This window comes from Perna viridis, chromosome 3 (assembly GCF_037379345.1).
Source record: "Perna viridis isolate PV_CMFRI_1.1 ecotype Kerala chromosome 3, ASM3737934v1, whole genome shotgun sequence".
Taxonomy (NCBI): domain Eukaryota; kingdom Metazoa; phylum Mollusca; class Bivalvia; order Mytilida; family Mytilidae; genus Perna; species Perna viridis.
The window spans coordinates 50519639-50532534 of NC_142447.1; the positions used below are offsets into that span (position 1 = coordinate 50519639).

Consider the following 12896-nt stretch of genomic DNA (forward strand, 5'->3'; position numbering starts at 1 on the left):
TTATTGATAATGAATAAGAACTATTTTAGATTATGTTTCTGAAAAATGCCACCTTCATATTTTGATTCTTATGTTTCACAATTTTCCATATCCATTGCCCCCATGCTAGATCCTGATAGCCTTTGTAAATGTCGGTGTCTACAACACCAGGTTGAAGGGAGAGAACTGTGACACAACTGTCCTTTAAATGTCTATTGATATAATACATCTGCATAATCTACAGTGGGAAAAATTCTATATCTGGACTAACCTTGTGTACATTTTTAGAAAATTGTGTTGATACAATGTATTACATATATGTCACAGGGCATATGGACTTACACTATATTTCCATCAGAACATTGCCAGGACAAGTTTCACTAACCATTAAGAGCCAAAATCTTAATAAACTGTAAATATATTTATTAAGAAACTACATCTTTCGAAAAACATTCAATAACACAATTATACACAACCTGAAAACACAATAAAATGACCCTACAACTGACAAACTTGCTAAGTACTTTCACAATTTATAAAAAAAAAAAAAACTTAAAAAAAAAAGATTTCTATCACAAATTTCAGCAAATATCAGAATAATAGCTAAATTATAGACAAACAGTAAAATGTATCACAAAATAAACGACTATCTAATCCTAAACCAAAAAGCCAAATTATAAATGAAACTTTCAGTAAACTTCATAAAAAAAATGTGAATTCACTATACCTGTAAATATATTTCTTCGGCATTAGAGCGTCCACTAAGCTAGGCTATCTGGCAGTTAATGAAATATGAAATGCCCAGTCAAGCTATGTCTAGGTGCCCATAATTAATTTCGCTCCAAGTGTGTAATGTCAGTGATATGCATACATCAATAAGTCGGTGATACGTCATGATTGGTATGTTGTATGAAATGATAATACATAATGAAAATTACACATATGGTGACATATTTTTAGATGAATGTTTCCTTTTCATTCATTGAAACCAATCAAAGAAGTTGAGGGGATGATACTTGTATCTATTTCATAATCATCTACATGGTCACAGATTGCAATTGCAGTCTTACTTGTGCATTTAACAAACTAAATGTTTCATGTTCATTAGAAAATTTCATTACTTTTATTAATGATTACTTATTAAAAGGGTGTGAAATGTAAAAGAATAATGCAAACTAAAAGCTTACCATTATCTGAATACCATCTCCATGTCAAAATATTAACTGTCCATATGTCTTACAATAACTCAAGAAAAAAAATTAAGGTTTTGATTAGTTTTTTAAACTTTTTTTTTGTAGTAGAAAGAAACTCCAACAAAGTTTAAGGGTATACAGGAATCAATCTGCCTCTGTTCAATGGTTTGATTGTCTGTTCACATTTCTTAAATGCATAAATTCTCCTTAACTGCTGAAGGAATTTTGATAAAATTGCATATCATATGTAGATGTGGATGATGGAATTCAATTTTTGTCAGAGGACTCTAAGGAGAGATAACCTAACTATGGTTTTACACATTAAAATCTAATACTTGCTACTCCTGAGTTATTCAAGTGATTTTCAGATTTCAGATATCTCCAACAGTTTTTGTGTTATAAAAGGCCAAAGGGAACCATGCCCTCCCCCCAAAAATGGCTTTTTTTAAATTTTGACATTTATTTTTATTGGATTCCATATGAAATTCCCAGCCTAAATACAAGTGCTTTAAGAAGTATGCTTACCAAATTAACCCTGTCATTTACTGTTTTTGAGATAATGAGGTATAAAGTGGTCTATAAATACTTAAATTGTATTTCAAAATTTTGTGCAATATTGTGTTCAAATGGGTTGTGTTCATAATGAATTCTTAAGTTCCTTTGTTTAGTGAGTCAAAAACTAATATTGTGTCCACACTTGTATCAATTTAACTGGCTGTGGTCGTATCATGCTATACTTGGCAAAGATTTTTTGTTTTGTTTTTCAATTTTGTAGAATTACTGGAATTTCAAACACCTGAAAAGAGGACACCAAGTTATAGCAATAACTAGAGGGATGGAAAACAATGCTTTTAAATGTCTGATAAATTTCTGAGTTACCATAGCAATGAAACCTTTGAAAGGCATCGTTTGTCAACTGTGTTGTAATTTGTTCCAGATTGAATGGAGATATAAGATAGTTATGTGCAACACTACTGACAAGAATGATCCTTTTGTCCTCTCCTGACTGCTTCATAATGGGCAGTAGATGTAGTGTAATCAGTAAATGGCTCAAATAATCTACATAACATTTTGTTCTATTCTGGGTACCTCGAAAAGCAGAAAGTCATCAGCCGAAAGACACTCAATTTTTTTTAATTGTGGTATTTAGACCAAGAAAATAATTATAAATGGCCAATATTAAGATATAATATAATTACATTAAAACATTTTAATTAGCATTCTTAAGAAAACAAATAGTGGTTTGATTAATTACATTGCTTTGAAGAACCTATTATTGCATTATTAAAATTTTATTTGATTTGCCTAAAAATTTGTAATGAATAATAGCCTATTATTAATCATTTTTAATATTTTTTAAAGAATTTCTTTGATTTAGTAATTAAAATAATTTTCTTTTGAAAACAAATCTAGAGCATCAATCAGGGTATTAGCATAACCAATCTCTTTGTTGACTATACACAATTTATTTTGTGTTCAGTAGCTTGTACAATTAGTAAAACATTGTAAAATGTAATACATTTCCTAAATATTGGCAAAAAATGCAAAAACAGTCCAATATTAGGTGTATTTCTGCTTTTTTCACGTGTCTTTCGGCTAATGACAGTGTCGTTCTGCTTTTCGAGGTACCGTTCTATTCTCTATGTCAGTTTTCACTACAGCATACACAATACATGTAGTTACTTCGGATAAAAAATACCCTATAATTCATTTTATTTCCGATGATGGTATCTGTTATGAGAAATTTCTATTGTATTTTTTTTTCATGTTAACCTTATTTAGACCCTTTATTTGATTTTATTTTCTTGTTATGTTCTGCATCGTTTTCCCAAGTTTCTTTTTGTTGTATCCTTATCCAGAAGAAAATGCATATCTACGTTCGGCTTGTTTCTATATTAATCAAGGTACGAATTTGTTTCCGGACAAATTCAAAGCACTTATCATGGACCAATACAAGGAAACGATCTCTAAAATTGACTTCAGAATACAAAAGAATGAAAAGAACTATAAAAACAGTTAATAGCAAAAATTGTGTTCACAACAATAGTTCGTATTCTGCTTTCACATAATCGTTACTGTACAGTAGATTAATGTTGAATTTCTTAAATTTTACTTTACCTGAAACATTTGTTGGTGGCGGAGTCCAGCATTCGTAATATCTGACCGAAGAACTCTGTTAGAGTACATGTCAGTCTAGAGACTTGGCGATAACGCTATAGCATAGAGAACATTCTCCCACTCTGTCTTAGACATATAGGCGAGTTCGCCAAACTCATTAGTGATGTTATATTCACTAATTTGCATATCATTAAGTGTCAATTTGGTTGGCAAATAAACAACTATATAAACAATTGACAATTTCATGATTAGAATCCCAATTTTCAAAACTTTACAACTTTTTTTATTTTATATCCAATTTTGGTTCCGTAAAATGTTTCATTTAGATAAAATAATTCATATTATGTACGTGAATTTGTAACTCTTTTACTTCAAAAATAAATTTGAAGTGATATTTATATGTAAACCTCTATATTTGTATAAAATTATAAGTAAAATCTTGTGTACATATAGTCTAATTACTGAATATTTATTTCAAAATTCCATGGATAAAAAGAATTTCATTCGCAATGTTAGGAACCAAAAGAATTTTTCAATTATCTTTAAAAATGAAAACGTTATGATGATTTAAAGTTGATGCCCCATGCCACTCAATAGATTTTTTGCCAACCGAAACCAAATCACATGTAAGTGATGACATCACAAAGAACTCTCCGACAGCAAAATTAATGATAACCTGGACCCAATTTATGAATTTGTACATCGAAACCCTAACGACCCGATTCTCCTCAAGGAGAGACGGAAATAAGAAGACATACGAAACCCCCTTTTTAAAATATTAAGGATGCGTGAGTATTTGATGTAATTGCAAATCAGTAATACTAACATTCCATTGCTTCAACATTGATCAGAAGACAATGTTAAGAAATCCAAATTATTGAAAGTAACCGGTCCGATTATCTGTTTTGATGCCAGGTCAATACCAGATAAGCGGACTGCCCAAGGCAAGTGGCCCAAGGGGTGCGATGTGGGAAAAAACTTGTATTGCGCCTCACCTACAGCTTGAGCATTATCAGTTTTCTTTGTCCTTATCACTACCCTTGGACTGTCCGCATTTTTATACGCCTGCCAATTTTGATGATTCTTTTATTTTATTTTTGAGTTATTGATTTTTTTATTGATTTTTTTTTTTACAAAAAAGACTCAAATGTAAAAAATGAGGTGTTTTTCCCCTTTCCGTGCCGTATGAGGGGAGTTGCATTAATCCTTTAAGAATATGTATGAGTAGTTGGGTCACAAAAAACTGCCGTCCAACCCTCCCATACATTTATTGATGAAATATCCCTTAGAGAGAACCAACTTGAAGATGGGGAATTTATTATAGAGAAACATTATACCATGAACACTGAAACATGTTGTAACAATTTTTCAATCTCTATTTTATCTACTTTCTGTTTTATGGAACTGAAATTTTCCATTTTATGTCCTTATAAGTTCGTAGCCTTGGCATGCCCATGACATTTTCTCTCGAAGTAATTTGTGTAAATATAAAATCAGTTTTGTGCAGCTGTTTTGGAAAGTCAAAATAGCAAATTAATTTCCCTCTTGTCTTTCTGTTCAGATCTGCTGGTTTTTATTATCGGAGCACCTAACATAGCCATCCATTTAACAGTTTCATAACCAATTCCTATAAAGGAAAGAAATTACATGTATCCATCAATTTTACTGAAGAATGGGCCGCAATGTTTTACAATGATTTTATTTTGCCGTAACTATAATGGTATCTATACTATGATGTGTGCAAGATAAAAATATGTATGGAATACAAAAAAAAAAAAAAAAACACACAAAAAAAAGGTACTATCTTAAAAAAAATTGCAACGCAGTAAAAAAATCTGTTCCTTTCATTTTCTACATTTCATATAAGAAAATAACACATAGCACGCTATTTCAATTCTCTATACGGATTTTTCGAACGTTATCAGTATTTGGTCAATCGGGAAACAGAATTGCGATCAGGTGACTTGCGTTTCCATAGCAGAGCGTCTTTAAGGTCAAAGGGTAAAAAGCAAAACTATACTGGCTGCGTCGGAAAAATAAAAAATGGAATAAAACTTAAAATTTCGAACGTTTTATACGTAACCCGTTTGACTTTTATACTATAGTGCTTACGACTACTTACTAATATATGGTGTACACCGAACTGGAAAATTTATTTTGCTTTTCTGAATTCAACGTCTGTAACAATTCGACAGTACTGTTCAAGGTCTGGATACGTCTGCCTCGTTCCGGCTGACTGGTTTTTGGCGGGATTCCCCAAAGCAGCATCCTATTGGGGCAACCTAAACCCCGGACCACTACAATACGACCGTAAAAAAATATGCAGTCGTCGTCCGTAGACACTTCAGCTTCGTGCAATATCATAAAAAAATGTTGGATATTATTAATAAGAAAAGCTTTTGAAACAATATTACCTACCACAAAAGCAGGGTTGCGATTAATTTTGGGGTTTTTGTCCGAACTGATAGAGAGTTATCAAGGAAACCAAGATAGGAGCGGATATCAAAATAATACATTGCAAGTATAAAGACTTAGTCTAGACAGTGAAAATAGACATACACAACAAATAACATGAAATAACCAAAATACCACGTACAAAGAAACAAAAGTAACTAGCGACCCGCACTCCTCTAAAATCTGTAACTATGGAACAGATGCCGCCGTAGGGTAAGCGCCCTAGGCTTTTCTAGAAACACCCGCCGAGTTGCTCAGAAAATATCAAGTCCGGGGTAGATGAAAGAGGAAAGGAAAACTGAAACGGTGAACAAAATCCGGTCTCACGGTGCAGATGGATACACCATGACGACGTCTGATTTTTGTATTGATAACTTTAACCTTGTATCAACAGAAGCCTAATTGTAAGAAGTCTAGCTTCGTACAGACAGTCCGCGTAGTTAAGGCAACTTTTGGCATAACGTATGATATGAAAACTCCAAACGCAGGAGCTTAAGGGATGTTGACGTAGATGAAAGAGTAAGGAACCAAAACAAATATTTTATGAAAATTTAAGTACATGTATTTATATAATTTCAGTTTATAATGTTGTTTAAGTCAAATTGCTAAGTTATTGTGTTGAGAAACATCACAATTCAAGAACCTGTCCATTTCTACAGGACTCTAACAACAAGTCAGATCAGTTTCAAAAACTGCATATGTCCGAGATTTTCATTGAAAAATCCTTATTTTTTACAATTTACACTGCTTATCAGTGATGAAACGGAATGGGGAAAAGTGAGCAACAAAAGTAATTAAAAACGCATTTTCGTCTGTTTTGCCCCAAATGTATCCATTTCCAAAACAACACAATTTAAAACATTTCCACGTTTTGTGATATATGAAAAAAAACGCACCATTTATAAACATGTGCAAGACGGTTGATAAGGAATGCAACTACAACATATAGGCGACAGACCTTAACTATCTCGTCAAATGAGTCACACAAATACCGACATAAAGCAGGAAGGTAACAAGTTTCCCGGAGTTTTTAATCCTTTTCCTTGCCCAAAATATGTATGCAAATTATAATATAAACACTTCATGAAGATTCTGTTATAAGCTAATATATTTGGGTAGAATATTGGAGTATGATAATGAAGTGAAAAGTATCAACGATTAAGTTAGTATGACATTAAATGTGTTTGTGTTTGCTCAAACGTTAGACCATCTGATCCATAATAGAAAAGTGTTCAAAGTTATCGTCAAGTCGAAGTTCATACAAAATTTTTGTTTCATATGTAACTCTTTGCGACCAGTTTTACGTGTAGTGCCCGTTGCCCAACTGACTTCACAATTTTACAAAGTATCTGTAGTAAGAAAATGTTTTTGTTTAGAGACTTACTTCGGCACATTTTTTGTTTAGTTTTGGGTTGGAATTTTATTATTCAAACGTCCTTTCATATCTTCTATTACCGTTTTCGTCATCATTTCAAAGGACAGATGGTATTTCAAAATTTTATGTTGTGATTATACAATAGTTCAATGGACTGTACAATTGACAGTGATATTGCCTGAAACATTGATGATGCCTTGAGTCGCAGGCGAGGGGAATTATCGATGTTAGAGGCAATATCACTTCCTCAATATATCGAAAGTGCCCTCTAAATATGCAACTACTGTGTTTACTTGAAGAATAAAGCTGGCATACCGTGTGATAATATCCCGGGCGCCATTCTTTTCTAATGTGTAATAACACTTACTTATCCGTAATTAAATGATTTCAAGATTTCTATAGTAGGAAAGTTGGTCTTAGCTCTGTTATATCCGGCTTCAATTTTGTGTCTATAACTGTTCTTGGTCGATTTTGGTGGATTTTTCGCAGTATGAATGTCTCCGATCTGGACAAATGATCATATTAGAAATGATCTATTCCTCCATCATTCAGAAGTCACCCCAATTTGTAAGAAGGATATGGGAAATGTCCCTTAACAATAAAATAATATCGAAGCATTCAAGAAACGTCGGACTTGTCTACATTCAGATCTAATCATCATTGTTAAAACAAACCTTATATTGCTGTTTCCATCTTGTTTTCAGGACATGTCAACACACTTTTTGGAATAGAGAATGGGGTTAATTATACATATTTAAAGTGTTTGTGTAAAGTTCAGCTTAATAATGTTTTGAGATCACGTACCCGTGTTTCCTCCGGTAATAACGACAACCATTTCTTTAATTAGTGGAATCCTCGGGAACGAAACTTTTCCGCCCATGTCTTCCTCAATCCGTTTTGTACGCACATATTTACAGTCAGCTTTATCGAGATATAATATTGTTATCCGGTATCAGTGTTCTTATAGGGTTCATTATACCTTTCATTTTTACTTGAAAGTTGTCATTTTCCTTCGGCAAAATTTTATGCTATTGCTTAAGGTGCACAATCTATTATGGGTTTCGTGTGTTTTATTTTGAACCACTTTAAGCGACCGTGGAACCGCATTGAAGACTGGAAATAATGATAAAGTGTTATCTATGTTAATCTAAATTTCATCGTGGAAAATTTTTCGATAAAAATTTCGATGGGAAAATAGTGACCGGTCTTTTGAGTAATAATCAATTTATCGACTAGTTGTTATAAGCAACATTGTTTATAAATGCCCATTCCCATCTAGACCATTAATTGGAAAATAAAATTGTACTCCTTTCTTCTTCTTCTAGTTTGGTAGACACGCAGTGAGTAGGCACAGCTTCTTCTGGGCTTAATATTCTTTTAAATTTCGCATATGTTCTTGATTTTCACACCCTCCTCCCCTCCCAATTTCAAAGTGGATTATTGAGTATTAATTCTCGAATATTTCACGCCTTTACCAATTGAAAAATTACATCTTAAAATCAGTTTGTGGCCCCCGTATCACATTACTAAAATACAATACCTATAATTATCTTAATCTTGTGTCGTACACAATTTACCACACCTTTTATTCATTTTTTTCAAATAATAAATAGGGGTGACTTCACACGATACTGAGCGAGTCCGGACAAATGACAAAAAGTGGACACTTTCACCACATAATCTGGTAAAGCTTTAATGAAAATATTTATTGAAAGCGTGGTGTGTTTGTTGATGCCATTTATGTAAATTACATGACAAATAATTGAACTTAATATTAGAATAATGCCACAACCCATTCAAATTTAAACGAAACATTACATGTCAAAGGGTAAAGGTGGAGACTGGATTACTATAGCTCACGGGGTAAGTTAGATGGACTTTTCTTATAGAATAAAATTACTAGTTGTTTGGATATAAGACATTTACAACGCTGTAGTATTTGTCATTCTAACGACGACCAAGACATGAGAATGTTTAGTCTTCGTTGAGTACTGCTTTATGTTGATGTATGAAGTAACAAGTATGAGTAATTGCTTCTCCGCAAGTAACCATTTTAGACGTTATCTTGGTTTTAGGAAGGTAGAAACGGGAACACTGGTTGGATATTCAGTGGCAGTAATTGCACCCAATGTTCATTTTGACTTGATCTCTTGACGAATTGCTTTGACGATTATAAAATGTGTGCGTTGTCAAACCCCGTCACGTGTATGAATAAATAATGGACCGAGGCCTTTTAGTCATAACACAACGCAGTTTTATTCCTCTCTTCCGTCAATATTTGTCCTTGGCTACAGGTATCAGCATCAAACTCACCAGACGTCTAAAACGTATATACAAATTTGAATTTCAGAACTCATTTTTTTTAATTTAAAACACTGTTTAAATTACATGTGTATTTACAATTAAAATAACTAACTCCAAGAGTGAGAACTGTCAGTTTTCAACCCGGATAGAGGAGGTGGGAAGCAACTGATTTGTTGAGTTTTTATTAAATATTGTCAGTATAAATTCATATATATATATTATTCTATATTCTTTAAACAGGCATAACGATGGCGATGCCGCTTTTTTTTACAACCAATACGTTGTAATTTATAAATTTGTATTCAGACTTGGATTTTAACCTCGAGTTTTACTGTAGATGACTGGAGATTCCTAAATTTCACCTTAAGAGGCCGGGGCAATAAAATGCACATTTACAGTGGATTTAATTCTGTAAATCATGTATGCCGAAAAGTTTTGTTTTAAAGCATTTTATGAAGTAAAGTATGGTATTAATGACTCATTTTCTTTAGAGTACAAAAAAAAACTATTTAAAGAGTAAAGTTTTCTTTGATAGTACATGGCATTTACATACTAAAGATATATGATCGTATGTTTGCAACCCGAGTTGAGCTCCCTACAGTAAATTATGGCTATAATGCCTACTTTTACTTTAGGTCACCTCGGTGACAACCTATCTAAGGAACAAACAATTTTATTTCAATGATCAAGTAGGGTTTCTTTTATTAACCGCAACGATTCGCACTGTGATTTGCATACAAAATAAATACATTAATAGTTGGTTCCCTCATATTTATAATTTGAGTTGGGACCCCTCAAGTAAAGTTTGTCATGAAGAAGGTGAACGTGACTGGGTGATGTGACTATGCATATTTCTTAAGTATCGATACTTTAGGTATGTAATATGATGATACGTGTATTATGGTGTGACTAGCTTTTGTTAAAATCACATTATTTTTATTTCTCTTTTTATCTTTCTGTAGTATTTAAAAATGAACAAAAGCGGCCGAAACTCGATCTCTACCATGACGGTATTCAGCACAAATGTCCTTTACAGTAAGTAATATGTTGTTATATTTAATATAAATCTGGTTCAAGACCAGATATATGATGCAGTCGATCAGAATTTGATAGTTAAAACCCTAAGACACACAGTTTTATTGTACTTGAATGTTTTATATGTTTATTCGTTAAAAAAAAAACCCAGTGCTTCTTGCTATCTGTAAAGGACTACATACGTGTGCATGTTAAAACTATGGATAAAGGAAATCTCACAGAACATGGAGGTAAGGTATACGAACCGGTATTTTATTGTAACAATGTTTGCCTATAAAAACCAAAAATTTTATCTAGAAAAAAACAAGGAAGTGAAGTCTAAAGATTAAAAAATACACATAGTTTATACCAACAAATGAATATTCAAGAGTCTTGAACACATATGATATCTGCAATAGAAATATGTATATATTGAAACGGACCATACACTGATTGACCTCCTGCATTCTAGTGTTATGACTTTTACTTGCACGCAATGTCATGCGGTTGTTTCGATGGATTTTTGTCTGCAGGATGTAGCCCTCCCCTATGTCATATGTACTTCTATCAAAGATTGACTACCATAACTTGTAATAGGTTGTATTTATTTATAGTCGTTTACTATACGAATTCACAAGAAGCGCTCTTACCGACTATGTTACTAAGAGCCCACCCCTTACTACTGACGTTAATTCCCGTTAGTTATTCTTTATTAACAATGAGTTGTACTCTATATCCTCATTCACCAGGCGCAATGTTAAAGATTCATTGAAGATACATGTTTTTACATTAAGATCCTTTTAACCTGCTATGAAAGTTTGGTCTATCATTACATTTTAAGAATAATATAAACAGGTTTATATAACTAGAAAATAACCTTCCGGTGATTACAAAGGCATATGACCAGGTCATTTGATCTCTGACAGCCGATTAATCTAAACCCCGATTTAACTTGGAATCCTTTGATTTACAGTAGTAATAAAGTTATTTAAATCAATCTAGTTATTTTCAATATTCTGCTTTTTCTTCAATTGAACAAAAAAAAAAAACTTACTAAATTATCAATAATCCTAGCTGCTGAAAATGAACATCTGATTCATCTAATGTACAGAGTGAATTGATATTATATAAAAAAAAATATTAAAGAATTCAACTCGATAGTAATTTGGTTCTCGAATACACCTGTATTTTAAAATGTCGTTTTTGTAGATCCTAAACCAACAGAAACAAAGAAGAGAAAGTCAATTTCTTTCAACTTATTTCCCATTAAATCTAAAGAAAACTTGAAGGAAGCTAGGTCGAGTTCAGCTGAAGAGACTGATTGGATGGACGAAACATGTAACGGAATAAGCGACGACAAAATTATGCTAGAACATGACTTCACGAGTTCAAGCGAAGACGAAGACTGTGCTCGGGGACTAACGAATATTTCATTCGAAAGCGAGGTCAATAGTCACGCAGTTCTCTACAAAACTTTCGGTAGTAATGGGACGCGAGGTGGAAACCTAAAGGATGGACCTGACATCCAAGTGATGGAGAAAGGAAAATGTGTGGTGTCAGATCTTTTGAACGGTCGGCTAATCATGTTCTCTAAGTCCGGTAAAAATACGTTGTCGCTACATAATGAAGAAACAATAGAGCCTTGGGGTGTAGCCGTACACCAAGACATTATTCTGGTAACTTCAAGAAGAAAGAAACTTGTGGTCAAACTCTCACAAACCGGAGATTGTGACGAGTCATCTTTCGGTGAGTCATTTTTCCAAGATCCATGTGGACTAGCTGTAAGTAAGGACCATAGAATCATTGTTTCTGATACGATATCACGGAGAGTTTCTGTGCACGAATGGAATGGAAAGTGGTCGAAGGATTTATCTCTTCCTGATAACAGATCACGTAGTTTTAAAACACCAAGATATGTTACAGTATCACCGTTAGGAGATACAATTGTCTCTGATTCTGGAAATCATTGCATTTATTTGTTCTCAGAAAGTGGACAGTTTAAAAAGACGTTTGGTTCTTACGGCTCGAACGATGGTCAACTGAAATCTCCATATGGCGTAAGCTGTGATCAGTTCGGGAACATTTTTGTTGCTGATCACTATAATGATCGGGTGTCCTTCTTTACAAAGGACGGAGAGTTCATTCGACAAATGATAACGAAATCTGATGGTATATATCATCCACAGGGCATTTCTATATCTTCAGAAATGAAGCTTTATGTTACACATGGATCTCTAAAAGCATGTGAAATCAAAGTTTATTCTCTAATTAGCAATTCGAGTCGGACGGACGGGTCACCAGTATTTCGTGTCTAGTTCCAAAATCAAATCAACTTTAATAAAAACTACAATATTACTTGATAAAGCAATATCTGCAGTGAGTTCAGTTGAAAACAGACAAGCATTGCAAAACAGCCATAATGTAAATCTTATTTTATCAGCAAATAAATTTTACTGGAA

At 33.2% G+C, this 12896-nt stretch overlaps 1 protein-coding gene across 3 annotated transcripts; it reads left to right on the forward strand.

Moving 5' to 3' along the window:
* The first annotated feature begins 8933 nt into the window (after nucleotides 1–8933).
* LOC148622768 (uncharacterized) lies at nucleotides 8934–12896 on the forward strand. 3 transcript variants are annotated; one of them, XM_088572946.1, is made up of 3 exons: nucleotides 8934–8982; nucleotides 10386–10458; nucleotides 11647–12896. In XM_088572946.1, exons 1-3 carry the CDS (start codon nucleotides 8938–8940, stop codon nucleotides 12750–12752), a joined length of 1224 nt encoding a protein of 407 aa, XP_088429072.1. In that variant the 5' UTR covers nucleotides 8934–8937; the 3' UTR covers nucleotides 12753–12896. The 3 variants fall into 3 exon arrangements, with proteins under 3 accessions (XP_088429072.1, XP_088429073.1, XP_088429074.1); XM_088572947.1 differs by lacking the exon at nucleotides 8934–8982 and adding an exon at nucleotides 10149–10261; XM_088572948.1 differs by lacking the exons at nucleotides 8934–8982; nucleotides 10386–10458 and adding an exon at nucleotides 10486–10688.

Excerpts from the sequence above, each read along its gene's own strand:
- LOC148622768 (XM_088572946.1), top strand. The coding sequence starts at position 8,938 with ATGTCAAAGGGTAAAGGTGGAGACTGGATTACTATAGCTCACGGG. Across the intron at positions 8,983-10,385 it reads GGATTACTATAGCTCACGGG|TATTTAAAAATGAACAAAAG; the intron begins GTAAGTTAGATG and ends ATCTTTCTGTAG. Across the intron at positions 10,459-11,646 it reads CAGCACAAATGTCCTTTACA|ATCCTAAACCAACAGAAACA; the intron begins GTAAGTAATATG and ends TCGTTTTTGTAG.